At 42.4% G+C, this 16,711-nt stretch overlaps 2 protein-coding genes across 2 annotated transcripts; both read right to left on the reverse strand.

Moving 5' to 3' along the window:
* Positions 1 to 387: 387 nt before the first annotated feature.
* On the reverse strand, positions 388 to 4,764 carry LOC310940108 (uncharacterized protein). Its single transcript, XM_083905038.1, has 5 exons — positions 4,630 to 4,764; positions 3,867 to 4,152; positions 3,604 to 3,770; positions 2,210 to 3,426; positions 388 to 1,839 (listed from the first exon to the last, which is right to left on the reverse strand). The coding sequence occupies exons 2-5, from the start codon at positions 4,111 to 4,113 to the stop codon at positions 1,446 to 1,448; spliced, it is 2,025 nt and encodes a 674-aa protein (XP_083761164.1). The 5' UTR covers positions 4,114 to 4,152; positions 4,630 to 4,764; the 3' UTR covers positions 388 to 1,445.
* A 1,626-nt stretch (positions 4,765 to 6,390) lies between these two features.
* Positions 6,391 to 14,845, reverse strand: gda (guanine deaminase; the record flags this gene model as incomplete). The annotated part of the gene is made up of 11 exons (XM_083905020.1): positions 14,674 to 14,845; positions 13,534 to 13,621; positions 11,328 to 11,461; positions 10,724 to 10,831; positions 9,793 to 9,900; positions 9,565 to 9,662; positions 7,684 to 7,751; positions 7,075 to 7,221; positions 6,857 to 6,975; positions 6,560 to 6,587; positions 6,391 to 6,464 (listed from the first exon to the last, which is right to left on the reverse strand). Exons 1-11 carry the CDS (start codon positions 14,833 to 14,835, stop codon positions 6,391 to 6,393), a joined length of 1,134 nt encoding a protein of 377 aa, XP_083761146.1. The 5' UTR covers positions 14,836 to 14,845.
* Between the last annotated feature and the right edge of the window lie 1,866 nt (positions 14,846 to 16,711).

A 16,711-nucleotide genomic window follows, 5' to 3' on the forward strand; every position in this document is an offset into this window, starting at 1 on the left:
ATTATTATTTTCTCTGCTGAAGTGCTATATTTCCAGTTATCCCATCTTATTATTATGTTTTTACATTTATATATTTTTTGTAAAAGCACAAATGAACATCACCTGCAATTTCAAATCACCGAATGACACTTCTTTAAGTTTAAACCTAATTGTTTGTGTTATAGCAGAATTTGAACATATTTTTAGGTCATCTCATTGTTTCGAACGTGTGTAAATATCTTTGATTTATCATTAAAAAGCCAAAAGCATATATATAAATATATAATATATATACACAACAACAACAACAACAACAACAACAACAAAGGTCAGCATCATATTTTCACCTCTCTTTATTTACTTTGCGGGACAACATGGGCAAACCAACAGGTTACATGTTTCCAGGCACTGAAGGTGGTTTTGATGTAAGACATTATAATAATAATAATAATATAGAATATAGAATTTAATTTAGTTTTCTGTGCAAAAATCAATCAGGTAATAAAAAAAAAAATAAAGTATAATAGTAATACTGTGATTCACACTAAAATACAGCAGTGCAGGTGTAGAATAACATATTTTTCAAATGTTTTCATACTGTATTTATGACGACTGCGATGGCAAATAATCAACTCCAGCGAGGAGGTGATGTTTCGATTTGTATTGACTTCTCTGTACATTTCTCCTTCTATTCCTTCAACTTGAAGACAAAAATTCCCCGTCAAAACTAATCGGATTTGGAGGAAATTTCGGCCGTGTTTGCAGGATCAGAATCACATCCAGATTGAGTTTCATCTGGATGTGATTCAGATTACAGATTCAATTTAAAGGGGGACATATTATGCTAAATCAACTTTTTAATCATTTTGATACCTCTGGAGGTCCTATGAGTAGGACCTCCAGAGGTAAGTGTGAAAGATGACTCGCTCGTGTTTTTGTGGTCCTCCTCAGTGTAAGTACAGGAGATAAAATACGCAATGTTGACTTCCGCACTCATTGTTACATCACAATGAGACATTCCTGGAAACACTCGCGGGGCTCCGCTTTGTCCCTAAAAAACACAAGAGTGCAGGCAATAGTATCCGGAAGAGCGGAAGCCTACAAAGTGTTCTATTCTTGGCTCCACAGTGCAGCACAGAGTTCTACACAAACTTCCAGCCTCAGAGGATTTATGTGTCCAGTGGATACATGTTATATATGACAGCAATATGCCGGCTAGAGTCGGATAATGATGGCTTTTCCAAATGCTAACTGCTGTTAGCTACCGGAGCCTCAGTGATGCTAACATAGTTTTGTTTTGGCAGGGTGATTGAACTGCTGTGGTGCTTCATCCTTAAGTTATTTAAACCAAAAAAAAAGTAAAATTTTGCATTACAGTGAAACATAAGATTCTTCTGAATAAATGTAATGTGATGTAATTTAAACGTTAAATATTGTTTGTCCACTTCCAGCACTGCTTCTCCTCACTACACCCAGACTACTTTGACGTCACTGAAACTCTTCGAGTTCCACACGTCCGCCTGCCTGATTTCCCAGCAGTGACTCAAGTCTACAAACTCCAGTCTCCGGCTGCGCTGCTTCAAATGTCTCACCGTGGTCACCTTCACGTCCGTCCGCGTCAGGTCGATGTGCTTCAGCCGCGACAGCGCCGTCGGAGACGACTCAGCCATCCTGCCAAAGCGATGGCGGTTGAACAATCTCACGTGCAGGAGATGCTGCAAAATGGAGTTGAGAGGACACGGCAGGGAGACCAGCGAGACCTTCTCCAGCAACGGAGAACCCTTCAAGAGACACCTCAGCACCTTCCCAAGGGACGGCCAGGACATGGTCGGCTTCTTCTCACTGTGAGCGTGGGAGAAACTGCAAACATAGAGCAGACACGATATCTCAACTAGAGCTGAAACAATTAATCGATTATTAACCGATTACTAGATTAATCGTCAACTATTTTGATAATCGATTAATCAGTTTGAAGCTTTTTGCATGATTAAAACAAGATTTCTGATTGTTTTAGCTTCTTAAATGATGAATATTTTCTTTGTTTCTTTGCTCCACATAACAAAGAAATCATTAAAACCAAATCATTTTGGTTTGTGGACAAAACAAAGACATTCGAGAACATCGTCATTTCCAGGTTTGACAAACACTGATCAACATTTTCTGACATTTTCTGGACCAAACAAATCTGAACTAATCATTAGTTTAAAGAGTGACTTAACATTATTCTTACTTGATCGTGAGAGAGCAGAGGTCCGGCAGCTCTGGTAGATCCTGATCGCCCAACTCATCCACATCCTCCTCTGGGACGGTCGGCATTCCGAAAAACTCGAAAGGAGGCTCGGCAAAGATGAGCAGCTCTCTGAGTCTGGGACAGGCCTCGATGACCTCCAGTAGACGGCAGTGACGGCTGGTTTTCACTCCCTCCAGAGTGAGAGACATCAGGGAGGAGCCTGTCGCCCGCAAGGCAGGATACAGATGCTGCACAGGGCCTTGGTAGAGCAGAGACAGACTCTGCAGCTGGCCTGACCAGGTCTGGAGGCCTGCAGCCAACACAGAGCCCTGGTTTCTTCCTGGAGGTTCTGCTTTATAATGCAGGTTCACAGATATGGAGCAGATGTGTGGACACAAATTACCTAAACTGTCCAGAAAGTCATAAGGTACACTCTTGACGTTCTTCAGCTGCAGGATTAGATGTTCATCACCAGACTGCGATGAAGCTCTCCCTTTCCTTTTCTCCTCCACTTGGTTTCCAGAGCAACTCGGCCCTTCATCTGCACTTAGATCTTCATCGCTCTCCTCACAGTATCCTTCACACAACATCTCCTCTTCCTCATGCTCCTCACCCCCTGCTCCTGCTGCTGCTGCTGCTCCTCTCTTCTCCATCCTCTCGCTCCACATCTCCATCAGCTTCGGAACTCCTTCTCTGTCGCTGAACTCGTCTGTCTGGCTGAACTCTCTGCGCTCGATGAGACGACAGGCCTGCGCTAGGCCCTTCATGGCCACTGTTTTCAGGCCAGGCAGAGAGAGGAGTAGGTAAGCTGCTGCTGCCACGGGTTCTCCCTCCTGTTCCCCAAACCCAATATCAAGAGCAAGTAAGCTGGTGAGAGGAAGAGCAGCCGGGGATGCAAACGAGGAGGAGGAAGAGGAGGAGGAGGAGGCGACAGGAGGTTGAGATGTAGAGGTGCTGCAAAAAGATGAGCCAGAAGAACTCGAACAGAACAGTCCACCTACAAGAGCAAGCAGTGAAGCAGGGGAGAGTAAATGACAGCGGGACACATCCAGGTGGCGCAGCAAAGGGCAGTGGTGGGCAATCGTCCGGATGACGCATCTGTCACAAGGCGTACCAGCCAGAGAGAGCGAGCGGAGGGCGGGGAGACGGCACAGAGTTTCAGACAGCACTTTTGAAGGCAGCTGCTGAGCCCCAGACAGATCCAGACTCCACAGACCCTGAGACACAACCGGAAGGAAGGTCAAAGTCAGGGTTCTGGTGTTTTCGAACGTCAATATAATTATCATCAGGTTTTTTTTCTCTGCCTATTTTTTGCTGGTAACCATGTGCGAGACGCACACACAAAATACAGAAAGACAAAGACAGAACCAAGGAGATGGAGGTTTCTCTCTGACCTGGCAACGTGCAGCGATGTAGCCACAGAGGGCAGAGGTCACCAGACCAGGACACCCCTCCAGTGACAGATTGTGGAGTTGGGGCACCAGCAGGAGGTGAAGCGCTGCTCGGGACAGCAGCTTCCTTTTGCACAGCAGACTAGTGAGCTCCTCGACCAGGTCTCCTGCTGCGGGCGGTGTGAAAGACAGAGAGTCAGAGCTATTAGAAGAGGTGAATCTCTGTGGAAATCACAAAAAATCTGTGGACAGCCGTGTGGACTCACGCAGCAAGTTGAAAGGCCCCATGATGTGCCTGAACGAGTACCGATCCAGGTATTTGTCAGCGTAGTCTTTCACCCACACCTCCTTCATGTTGTCCGCGAGGCTGTAAAGACACAGCTGTGTGAGGGCGGGGACGGCGTCGTCGTCCTCATCCCTCTTCCTCTTGCTCCCCTTCCAGTTCATTCTTTTCCACCTCCTTTGCCCTGCTTTCCCCCCACTACATGCACCCGAGGCCTGGAACAGAGGCATGGCCAAGCTGGATCTGTGAGACCCGGACGCTTCTCTTTCCTACAGGTGGATAAATAAAGATAAGTCCTCTGTTAGTCCAATAACGGGGACATTTACGGTGTCACAGTGACTTCATTACAGAGCAATTTTAGTGATTAACGTATAGGTTTGTTTGCTCCATATAACACATACATCATTATAGTGGAAAAATACTGGTTTGTGGACAAAATGCTTGAGAACATAATCAATACTATCCCATTTTAAGGATCGATAAAGTACATTAATCTAGCTATGTAGCTTTACTAAAATGACTATTTAAATAGTACTGTTATCTTACACATTTAAAGTTATATTTGCCGTTTTAAAAGTAACTATTAACACTTAATTAGAGAAACGCAGTAAAAATATAATGTCCTTATAAGGAATCACAAAGCTGATAACGTGAAAACTTGACCACTTCCAACATTGAGACGCAGATACAGAGGGAAGGCTTTTATTAATGTTATTAATGTAAAACAATTACGTACTAACACTTACCTGGCAGCTCTAACTTTGCTGTAAGTTGTTAAACTTCCACAAACACAAACAAGCAACAATAAAAGGTGAATAAAAACGTGAGGAATCTTTTTTTTCTCTCTGACGATGACAAAAAAAAGAAAAGAAAATCTCAAATTCACTTCCGGAATCTTCTCCGATGACTCTTGCTCTTTCTCGTGTGGGGTTTATTGGTGGTTGACGTCCAGCTGTACGGTGCAATACCGCCACCTACCGGACGGGAATGTGGCTCAAAAGACATGACAGTGGGGCAGTGTACAAAACATGGAATATTTATATAATAACCAAATAATTCAATTAAAATAGACATGTCATATTTAGAAGAATACATTCTCAGTCAAGCCGTATATGATATAAATATTTTTTTAGACAAATGGAGAAAAGAATAGGTGTTAAACAGAAACATGAATTAATACATTTTATTTATTTATTTAAAAAAGAAAAAAATCAACATACCACAAACCCAAAAACAACACTTAATTCACATTCTCTTAATTACAATTACGTAATTATACTTCATTTAAATGTATGCTAAATAAAATAAAATACATGATGTATAGATTAATAAGCAGTCTGTATTTGACTCACCCATACAATCTATTATTTTAGGTGTTACAAATATTTGCTATAACACACACACACAAACATGTACAGCATTCATAGAGGACACATATCGATGTCCCTTGTAAGACAGAAGTGTCCTCACTTCCTGTGGTTCACACGTATTTGTGTCCTAGAACAAACTAAAAGTAAAGTATTATCCATAACCTTAAGCTTAACATAGTTTTCACTTAACCGTTGCCTTAAAAATGAGATTTAGCCACTTTAGGATTTGAGAGCTTTGGTCCAAATGAGGACTGCACAAATACTCAAGTACGATGTCTCCCTCTAGTGGCTGTGATGGTGGACAGCATGATATCAACAGGTCAGCAGGACATGATAATAATGTCAGTGTCATCTCCAGATGGTGAAGGTCTATTAACAGAGCTGTTGACCAGTCAGCTGGAAGTGTCAGTGGCCGTTGTGTTCATCTTTACCTTCCAGACTTTGACCATTGACCGCAGATTTGGGAGGAAACGTCAATTGAAAAAAATTACAATCAAAGCAGACTTGGTTTCACTTTTTTTTTATTTTTAAATCGTACATCATTATTTGGCATGTGACTTGAGTTAAAGAGCCATATGTTGTGATGAAGACTATGAGCCCCCCCCCCCCCACCCCCCCCCACCCCGTAACGCATCAGGAAACTACGGTGGCCTTGAAAGGATGTCGTCGTTCTTCATTTGCGTGGTAAAAATTCTACTATAAAGAGGTCGTTAAAAACTCAGCTGACCACTGTAGCACAGGACACACCTCCCTCATGGTCTGATCAGTCGCTGCTAATCGTTATTGGTTGCTAATCGTCCGCAACACTTCTTTTTGTTGGCTTCAGAGACAATGAAGCATTGTCGAATCTGCGTCACCGTCCATTGATGGGGGAGATCAGTACGAGCCAGTCCGGCCAATCAGGAGATACCAATAGATGAGCAGAACACCAAGGTCTGTCCACGCTAAAAGGCTTTCCTATTTCTGACCAGAAAGGACCTAACTAACCACTACGATCCTCACTAAACTTCATAAAATAGCACCTCTGGATTTAACTCTAAAATATTTGTTGCGATACTTAATTTCCAACATATTTTTTTACGAAACAGTCCGTGCAGCCGTATTTGTGTCCGACTCCGACACAGGTGGAGGGTGAGTTTACTCCGCTGGCTCCGCGAAAGGCACAACCCTCCTCCCGGCCACAAACACCTCCACTATGTTACGATCGTCACCTGTAGAATACAGAGGTAAACACGGAGGCGGCGGGTCATGAGAGAGAGAGCGTCACCGAGAGAGTGTGACAAATACACCGAAGTAAAACACTCACCCAAATTTAAGAATTTTTCCAACAGAACCTGAAATTAAAATAGAGCGAAATCTGGTTAAATTTAAGTCTGTGTGCAACCACTAGATTAACCCTCCTCAAGGGGGTCTAATGTGACCCATTTTATAGCGTTACTAAAGCATAAATGGTTGTTTTTCTCCATTTTACCTATGCTATAATATTATATTAACTGTTAGTATAAACTGTAATGTGAAAAGTGGATCTGGTTTGCCGGTTGACGCTCAACAGGAAGTAGGAATATACAGACTAGTCAACGGGGGGGCAACCCGAGAAACCAACCTTCGGTTCTTCGCTCTGTATCAGGTCGATCGGTGCCCCGGGTGCAGCTACGTTCACCCTCAGGGCATCAAAGTCTTTGCCCACGACAAAGTTCCCCGTTTGGTCATCCAGGGACAACGCTGCGGACGAAAAAGACACGGTCAAAATTTTTGTCCGGGGACCCAAGACAAATCTCCCGCGACCCATCTGCGGTCCGCGACCCAGTCTTTTTGTTTCACCTTGGCTTCCTCCCAGCGTAGCCAGTCTGAAAACCTCCTCAAAGGTGAGCGTGTCATGGTCCGGGTCCTGGATGGTCAGGACCTTGGACGCGTCCATCGTTCTCCTCACGGCGTCCAGCATGGAAGCGGAGTAGCCTCCCGCCACGTCTGACGGACAGTTACACCACAGACACACGGGGCGAGCGTGTCACACAAATACTGACGCACACACACACAACAATCATTCGTTTTGTTTTAATGTCGTGGCTAAGGATCGAAAGTGTCTGTGTCCTGTCATTTTCACTTGTCCCCCATATCTTTACAGCCTGAACTGAACAAATCTGACATTAGACCTGGTGTTGTTCTACTTTAAGATGGACGTCGAGGCAGAGCAAACTGATCAGCTGGTGGTCAGCTGACGAGTCCGTGTCAGAACTGTCAGCTGAACTGCACTCACGGAAAAAAAAAAAAAAATACTCTCATGGACTTCTGTAAAAACAAAGATGATGCAACAACTGCCACAGCCGTGTGACATCAGAGCTTCTGAAGCTCTACAGACTGGAATTTAGAATTGGACTCATTTCTGACATTAATAAATGAACTGGTACAATAATCAATAATAATTCTCACCTGTTCCCAGACCCAACTTCACTTTGCGGTTCAGGACGTTTCGGACATTTAACACACCACTGCACAATCTGGAGAGAGAGAGGGGGAGAGAGACATCTGTAATGTTATGTTATTGTTATATATGTTTGTGTAGTGTATTTGCTAACTCTTCGTGGCCTTTTCTGGAAAAGACGTTAAAATATATATATATACATATATATATATATGTATATATATATATATATATATATACACACATATATATGTATTTTGACGTCTTTTATACATATATATATATATATTTAAAATACGACTTTCAATTTGTTTGGTGGAACAGAAACGGGGACTTTTATTTTGAAAAATGGGCGAGCATTTTTATTTGTTTTTATTAGCACAGACAAAATAAATTTAGACTGGGGGTTTGTTTTTAGTGTGGTCAAACAGAATCTGTGACCTTTCTTTTGAAAACTGTGTTGTTTTTTTTAGTGTGGACAAGCAGAAAATTTAACCTTTATTTTGAAAACTGTGGGGTTGTTTTTTAGTGTGGACAAGCAGAATCTGTGACCTTTATTTTGAAAACTGTGGGGTTGTTGTTTTTAGTGTGGACAAGCAGAATCTGTGACCTTTATTTTGAAAACTGTGGAGTTGTTGTTTTTAGGGTGGACAAGCAGAAACTGTGACCTTTATTTTGAAAACTGTGGGGTTGTTTTTTTAGTGTGGACAAGCAGAAAATGGGACCTTTACTTTGAAAACTGTGGGGTTGATGTTTTTAGTGTGGACAAGCAGAAAATGGGACCTTTATTTTGAAAACTGTGGTGTTGTTGTTTTTAGTGTGGACAAGCAGAATCTGTGACCTTTATTTTGAAAACTGTGGGGTTGTTGTTTTTAGTGTGGACAAGCAGAATCTGTGACCTTTATTTTGAAAACTGTGGAGTTGTTGTTTTTAGGGTGGACAAGCAGAAACTGTGACCTTTATTTTGAAAACTGTGGGGTTGTTTTTTTAGTGTGGACAAGCAGAAAATGGGACCTTTACTTTGAAAACTGTGGGGTTGATGTTTTTAGTGTGGACAAGCAGAAAATGGGACCTTTATTTTGAAAACTGTGGTGTTGTTGTTTTTAGTGTGGACAAGCAGAATCTGTGACCTTTATTTTGAAAACTGTGGGTTTGATGTTTTTAGTGTGGACAAGCAGAATCTGTGACCTTTATTTTGAAAACTGTGGGGTTGTTTTTTTAGTGTGGACAAGCAGAATCTGTGACCTTTATTTTGAAAACTGTGGTGTTGTTGTTTTTAGCGTGGACAAGCAGAAACTGTAACCTTTACTTTGAAAACTGTGGGGTTGTTGTTTTTAGTGTGGACAAGCAGAATCTGTGACCTTTATTTTGAAAACTGTGGTGTTGTTTTTTTTTTAGTGTGGACAAGCAGAAACTATGACCTTTATTTTGAAAACCATGGGGTTGTTGTGTAAAGTGTGGACAAGCAGAAAATGGAACCTTTATTTAGAAAACTGTGGGGTTGAATTTTTAGTGTGGACACGCAGAAACTATGACCTTTATTTTGAAAACTGTGGGGTTGTTTTTTAGTCTGGACAAAATTCCAAAGGACCAGAAAAACCTCCTCGTTATCTGAATTATGAAGACTGAATTCCTATGTGTAGATTAAACCACAATGTAAACACAAGCAAAGTGTCATCTGTTGTTCGCCACGGTGACCCGCCGCTCCCTTTTTTCCAGGCGAGTGGCTTCTCTTTTACACTTGACTCACAACAGAAGTGTTTCTCATTCACTTTGAAGGTGAGCAGTGTTTCCCCCCGAACCGCATCGTGGTTTAAACAATTTAGACGCTTAGTCTCCGAGAGCTTGACGGTGGGTAGGTGAGCGAATCAGAAGAATCGGAGACTTACGAAAAGTTGGAGCTGGGGCAGTGACACAGGGCGGCTCCCGTCTCTCTGAGCAGATCCAGCTCTTTATCGGTGAGGTGACAGCCGTGGGCCAACACGGTCTGTGAATCATCGCCGTCGTTACAAACAGATTCAAACTAGTTCAGCATTTTGTGTTTGCTTTACAGATAAGAGCGTGAGTGTGTGTGTGTGTGTGTGTGTGTGTGTGTGGACAGCGCAGCGTGGACTCACTTTGTCAGTGAGCAGGTTGTATTTGTGATAGACGTCGGTGTACGACTCCGACTCGGGGAACAGCTCCTTCACGAGGTTCACCTCCTCGATGTTTTCACTGACGTGGGTCTGGAAATAAACGCACACATTTAAAAAATAAATAAATAAATAAATAAATGAATGAATGAATAAATAAAGAAGCATTTTTTTCAGACTAATAACAATGTCTGTTTTAAGAATGCTTATTATATATCATACAGTATGTTATAACGCCTGGGTTTATAATTGAAGACAAATCTAATAATTTCTAGTTCGCATTTTTGAAGACAGTAGGTTTTATTCTACACTTGTATTTGCTCATTTTTTTCTGTTTTCAGACCTCATTACAGTCTCATTAAGAGGCTACTAAGAAAACTTAAAGGTGCCATATGTAAGAATGTGGCCAAAAACGGTTACTACATTCAAATTCAAAATACAGAGGTCTTTTAGGTTTCGTTTTCTGACGTAACTGGCAACCCGTGGTTGCTCGGCAGCTGAGACTCTACTGACTGCAATGATTGGTAGACGGCGGTAGGTGGCGCCACATGCCAAAACATGATTTCAAAACATAAACATGATTTGCAGTCTGCAAAAGATTTTTTTTTAATGCAAATATTTTGTCTGTACTGTTGTCGTTGGTGAGTTCAGTTTGTTATATAAACATTATTCCTGAGTCTCTGTGACATATTAGGAGGATTTTACGGCCTGTTGCTTTAGATTTATTACATAATGCACCTTTAATATCCGGCTTATTTCCAGCAGTCACATCATCTTGTGATTTCTTGTCTTCTTGTCTTGTCAGCATTTAAAAAACTTGAACAGACATCTGTGTGTGTGTTGGTTTAATTGCCCGTCTCCACGGCAACCCTTCCCAGCAGACGTAGCACTTGCTTGGTTGCCACAGCGAGCTCACCTGGATGTGCAGGTGGTTATTCTTAGCGATGGATCCCAGCTGTCCGAGCAAAGCTCCCGAGCAGGACGGAGCGAAGCGTGGAGTCACCACTGGCTTCACGAGAGGATACTGACCATAAAAAAACACAACAACAACAACAACAACAACAGTTAATAAAGTGAGTCACTTTGACCAACGCCAACTCGAGATTGCTCCATTACTTTTGCTAGAATCTCACCTTTTTGTTCAAGAGCTCCACGATGAACCTTTAATGGCACAAAACAACCAGTGTGATTCATTTAAAAGGAACATTTATGCATGTTTTTTTTTAAGCAAAACCTACTTTATTCTTCCAAATGAGCACACGTGTATGCAAATCTGAAGAAGATTAACCCCGGCTAACGCTAGAAGTTATTATAGTTAAACGTAAAACTAACTAATAATAAGGAAAAGTCCTTTAAAATGGCGTCTTTTGCTGGGTTGTCATGACGCACAATACGTAATTTGACCTTTTTGCGTCTTGCACCTGGCAAATACACCATATTAACACTAAAACTAATACAAAAGTAAAGTAATACTCCAAAAAAAATAAAAAGTAGACAGTAGATACATATACATAACATACGTAACATAACAACATGTTGATTACGCACCGACAGGTTTCCTCTTGAGACTCCTGTGTGGTCTCTCTGTAATGTTTCACTGAATTGTTTCGGTCCATACACACTTTGCCCACCAGGGCACGCTGTCCAAATTCATCTGCAAGAAGAAAAAGAATAAAAGTGGGGACGGAGACGAGCACAGACGAGCACGCGTTCGAAAAAGGTTATTTTTCTTCCTTTGTCAGGTCTTTGTAAACATGAAATGATGTTGAAAACGGACTCCGTCAGGCAAAACTATCAGTAGAATTCACTTCTGAGACCCTTTTGTGGACGCTTCTTTTGTGTTTTCAGTCATATTGCAATAAATACAGTCGTGTGGAGCTTAGAGGCTCATTCAGCACCTAGTGAACTCATTTGAAATATAAATGTAAATATATATATATCAAATATAACACATTACACTTTTTAAGTGAATACTCTCTGCACACAGAGTTATTCTGAGCTGTTGGTCTAAACTGACTGAGTTAGTTGGTGTGCAGAGTATTTAATTATTGACCAGGAACATGAGGACGTAGTGCAGAATTGTGATTTTTGGACGCTGGAAGGTGTTGTTTACGTGCATGATTAACACACGCGTGCGTTAATCATTAGTACGTGCGATGGTACAATTTACGCTCTTTGAACACTCAGCACATCAACATTATCACTTAATAATAACTATTTAGATTCAAACTATTCAATCTTGTGCAAAAAAAAAAGTCAAATTTAAGACATTTGTTTACAAAAAAGTACCACAGACTGCGTCTTAAACTCCTCTTTTTCAGAATAAAAGCCTCCGAATTCTGCAAGACTATTATTTCTTATAAGCAACGAATGATTTGGATGATTTAGATACAAGCAAATAAAGATTTAGATTGCCAACCAAGTATTAAACAATGAAAGTTTGATTTATGATCGTTTTGGTTTGTCCCATTACTATTGGTAAGTGTAAATACCCTCAAATTGAAGCTGAAAGCGTGCAGTTAAAGAACATCTTGTTCGTTTCATTTCAAATCCATTGTAGTGGTGTATAGAGCCGAAAAGAAGAGAATTGTGTCGATGTCCCAATATTTATGGACCTGACTGTATATATAAATATATATATAAATATATATATATATATATATAATAGACAGATCATGAATGTATTGATGTACATTATAATTACAATAAAAAGGTCAAAAGACAAAAATAAATAAATAAATAAAGAACAGGACAAAGGTAAAAGTTCAGTGAACTTGATTATGCTCCCAGTGTTTTATCTTTGTGTGTGTGTGTGTGTGTGTGTGTGTGTGTGTGTGTGTGTGTGTGTGTGTGTGTGTGTGTGTGTGTGTGTCCAGTATTATATAACACAACAACTCATTGATAAGGACGAGGCATAAAGGTGAACGAATCAAATGCGTTTCAGAGCCGGGAGACACGACATGTGACTGCAGCAGGAACTCAGCTGGTTTTTTTCAATGAGCCTCATTTTAGTCTTTAAAGACTGTTGTTTGTAAATGTCCACGTGTATATTCATACCACTGTCACAGACGGCGCCCCCCACAGGCCCGGAGCACTTCCGTTATTGCAGTTGCTTTTGGGATTTGTGCGGTTTTTTTGTTGTTTTTGAGTGTTATTTCCGTTGAAGCACGCGTGTCGGGTCGCGAAAAGAGATTAAACGTGATTCGTTTTTGGTTTGTGGACGAAGGAAAAACGCTTGACGACGTCGTCGTTTTTTTCGAGTTTAGGGAACAACAACAGAAGACATTTCACAACGTTTTCCTCCATCTCCAGTGTCGTGACGGTGTTTATGCTTTTACAAAATCCTCTACTCCTGAAACAGACAACGTTGACAGGCTGCAATGCAAACGCATGGCGAAGACCCCAGGAACCCTCTTTATCAACATATTTGTGTGTGTGTGTACTATTTATTTATATCTGTGTGAGGTCCAAAAAACAATAAAAATGCCAAAAAAATGCCTGGGCCCCATAACTTTAAAGGCATTTTTTTAAAGGATTAAGACCTGTTTTTAGGGTTAGGGATTATGGAACGCATTATGTCAATGATGTGTCCTCCCTAAGACATACAAACAGGTTTATGTGTGTGTGTGTGTGTGTGTGTGTGTGTGTGTGTGTGTGTGTGTGTGTGTGTGTGTGTGTGTGTGTGTGTGTGTGTGTGTGTGTGTGTGTGTGTGTGTGATATCTTACTTGCTATCTGGCCCAGCAGCAGAGAGGCATCTGTGTGTATGGTGGCAAAGTAGCACGCGGTGGTTGTTCCGTTTCTCAGGGTTCTTTTCTGTGAATGACAGGAGTCGTGTTACAAGGATTACGCCTCGCGTTTCGACGTATACACTTTTCTCTAAACACATTTTTCCCCCCGGAAAATATGCGCTTCTTTTCAAAGTAAGAGGCAAGTTTCTGAAACTGAATTCCCCACTTTCCCAACGATTTACTACTAGTTTGGCGTGTATCTGCCTCTTATATCTTAGACTTTGGGGCTCCCGTGTTGTCCGACACATGAGGCAGTCAGATTTCTCCATTCTTTGGGTTAGGGTTAGGGGTTAGGATCTACTTAGGATCTAAAACCATCGGCTTTATCCCTCTGTTTGATTGCAGAGGTAAGTTTACTAAGGTATTCTGTATGTGTGCATAATGTTCCGTAGTGTAAACAGTCGAAATCAATAAAACTGATGGCCGCGCGGAAAAAAGTGAAGCGTTAAATCCAAGTTAAATCGACAAGACGGAAGTGCTGACGCTGCACTTTGGTGCGATTCCAAAGGCATTTAATTAATCTGCAGTCCTCGCCCCCAGTGTACACACAAAACACAAGTGTTACATAATCCAGACTAATACATAATACATGTATCATATTCAGTTCTTTAACCCTCTTATCACCAGTGGAATTGTCTCCCAAAAAAAATTGTGCTTCTGCTCCTTTTTTTTCCACCAAGATAACTTTCACTTTCCGATATCTGGCAATTATTCAACCGTTTACCGGGAAATTTACGGGACTGAGAAGCCGACGTCACGAACGTTTGTCTGCGATTGGATGCTCGTGCCAAATCTTGGATGGTAACAGAAGCGATAGAGGGGAACTAAACTCTGCCCAAAGTCTGACTTTGAAAAATGCCAAGAAGTGGGCTGAGTGAGGGAGCAGTGCAGGGGGGGCGTGGCCTGGCCTGGCCTGGCAGAGATTTTGACACCAGTTGCAGCTCAGGCCTTGTGTAAACTGCTGCCCAAATCTGATCTGTAAGCATATTCCGACATCGTCTCTATATTTCCTCATGTCACGTAAACCTACTGGCTAGTTTTTTCGTTTGTTTTTTTTAACGATGCCGGCAAACTCACCACGACTTGAGTGTAGACCTTTTTGGCAAACTCCAGATCTTTGAAGCGAGACTCCACGGGGAAGGTGTAGGTGCTGAGCCACTGCAGCAACGGCAAGTCCAGAGCTGTACCAGCGTAGCTGTACTGGGACGCGTGAATGTGGCTGTCTATCATCCCTGGCATGAAGAACTCACTGCAAACATAAGCATAAATCAGAGGCACTGGTTGTTTTATCGTTCAGATTATTATTAATGTTATTACGTGGCTCATTTTTGAGGGCGTTAGCATGCACACAAAATTGCGAGAGGCCAAGCCGAACAAAAAAGTCAATAGGGACGATGGCCTCAACTCTACAGGAAGTAGGCCGTTTTGAATTTTGCCGTCCATTTTGGCGATTTGCATGCTTTGTCTTAAATGAACAAACCTCGTCCGAGCGCGTTTATTGTTTTCCGACATAAAAAGTTTTGTGCTCAGAAAATTCATCGGAAAGGTTTTGTGGATTCAAAAGGGGCGTGGCCACTGCAACCATCGGGAATTTCGGACCATTCGAAACAGGAAGTGCCCCATAACTTCGCCGTACATTGACCGATCGCCTCGAAACTTCATACGTGACGCAAGAGACGGACCCTGAACGCGTCTACGTTATTAGACGTCCATTTTTGGGTTGGGGGGGTTAACAAATAAAAGTGAAGACTGTTATAGATCATTCCATATCAAAACAAGTACCGTTTACTTGGAAATGATGTAACATGTCATCATGGAATATGTTTATTGCGATGTCATGATGGGATGTTATGTTCTAACTTTAACCTCATAGTACCCAACTGCTGTTTTTTCCCCACTTCATTTCATTAGACTAGATGACGCTCATTGGCCCCCCCGTGTCGTGTTGTGTTGAATTTGACACCCCTGAACTATCCATGCATCTTATACGGCTTTATCCTCCACGTGAGGGTCGCGCGGGGGGGGAGAGCTGTGGCGATCTGAGCTGACGTAAGGGCGATAACAGGCGGGGTGGAAAGTTAGCCGGTCACATACAGAGACAAAGAATCATCCACTCTCACACCAATGGTCAATTAAGAGTGTCAAATTTGCCTAATCCCCATATAGCATGAAACCGGAGAACCTGGACTAAAAGGTTGCAAAGCCAGGTCAGGCGAACCACTACTACGTCAACCGTGAGGCCCCACACGCTGACACAGTACACAATACACTAACAGAAAACCCCCTCCGAGTGCCACAACTGACACTTTATTAAGCGTCAAATTCACCTAGTAAAGCGGTCAGGGTTGTGGGCACTGACGCACGTGTGATTGGTCACGAGTGCTACGACACAATCTGTAACGACCGCGTCCAATGGCTTCTAATTCATTATCTGTGTATGAGTTGAGCCGTTGAGCCAGTGTCATCGTCTCTCTCTCTCTCTCTCTCTCTCTCTCTCTCTCTCTCTCTCTCTCTCTCTCTCTCGCTCTCTCCACTCACTGTTGTGTCAGTTGTGTAACTTCACGAGGGCTGAATCCAAACGCCCGAGACAGCGCGTCCAGTTTGCCGCCTTTCCCAATGAACGCAACCTGAGGACACACAGACATGGGGGGAGGTAGGGGGGGGGGGGTTTTGGGTTAAAAAGCCGTGTCTTTAATTACTTGCACTTCAAAGCGTGATTTCACACTCAAACAACGAGATCATGTATGTGACGTACAGCGGAGACAGCACAGAGAGGCGGCCGATGACCTCACGAGGCGCTCATGTGCCCCCGAGGCCGGAAAATCGGAAGAAGAACGTACGATAGAACACGCAAATCCCGTCATGGAGTCATCATCATCGGACGACGTTGAGATGCCTGATGCACCCCCCAACCCCCCCCCCCCCCCATTGTATTGTAAGCCTTTTTGAAAGGGCTCATATGCTTCAGACTGACAGGAGTGAAGAGCTCCGTCTGCTGGGGCCAAATTGTGGGAGTTGCTGAGCAACACCTCACAAATTGACACTTGACACAAATTTCAGAATCACGGGAGGTTATTTATACCCTCGGGAATAAGAGAGAGAGAGAGATTTGCTC

This window comes from Microchirus variegatus (assembly GCF_963457635.1).
Source record: "Microchirus variegatus genome assembly, chromosome: 18".
NCBI classification, from domain to species: Eukaryota; Metazoa; Chordata; class Actinopteri; order Pleuronectiformes; family Soleidae; genus Microchirus; species Microchirus variegatus.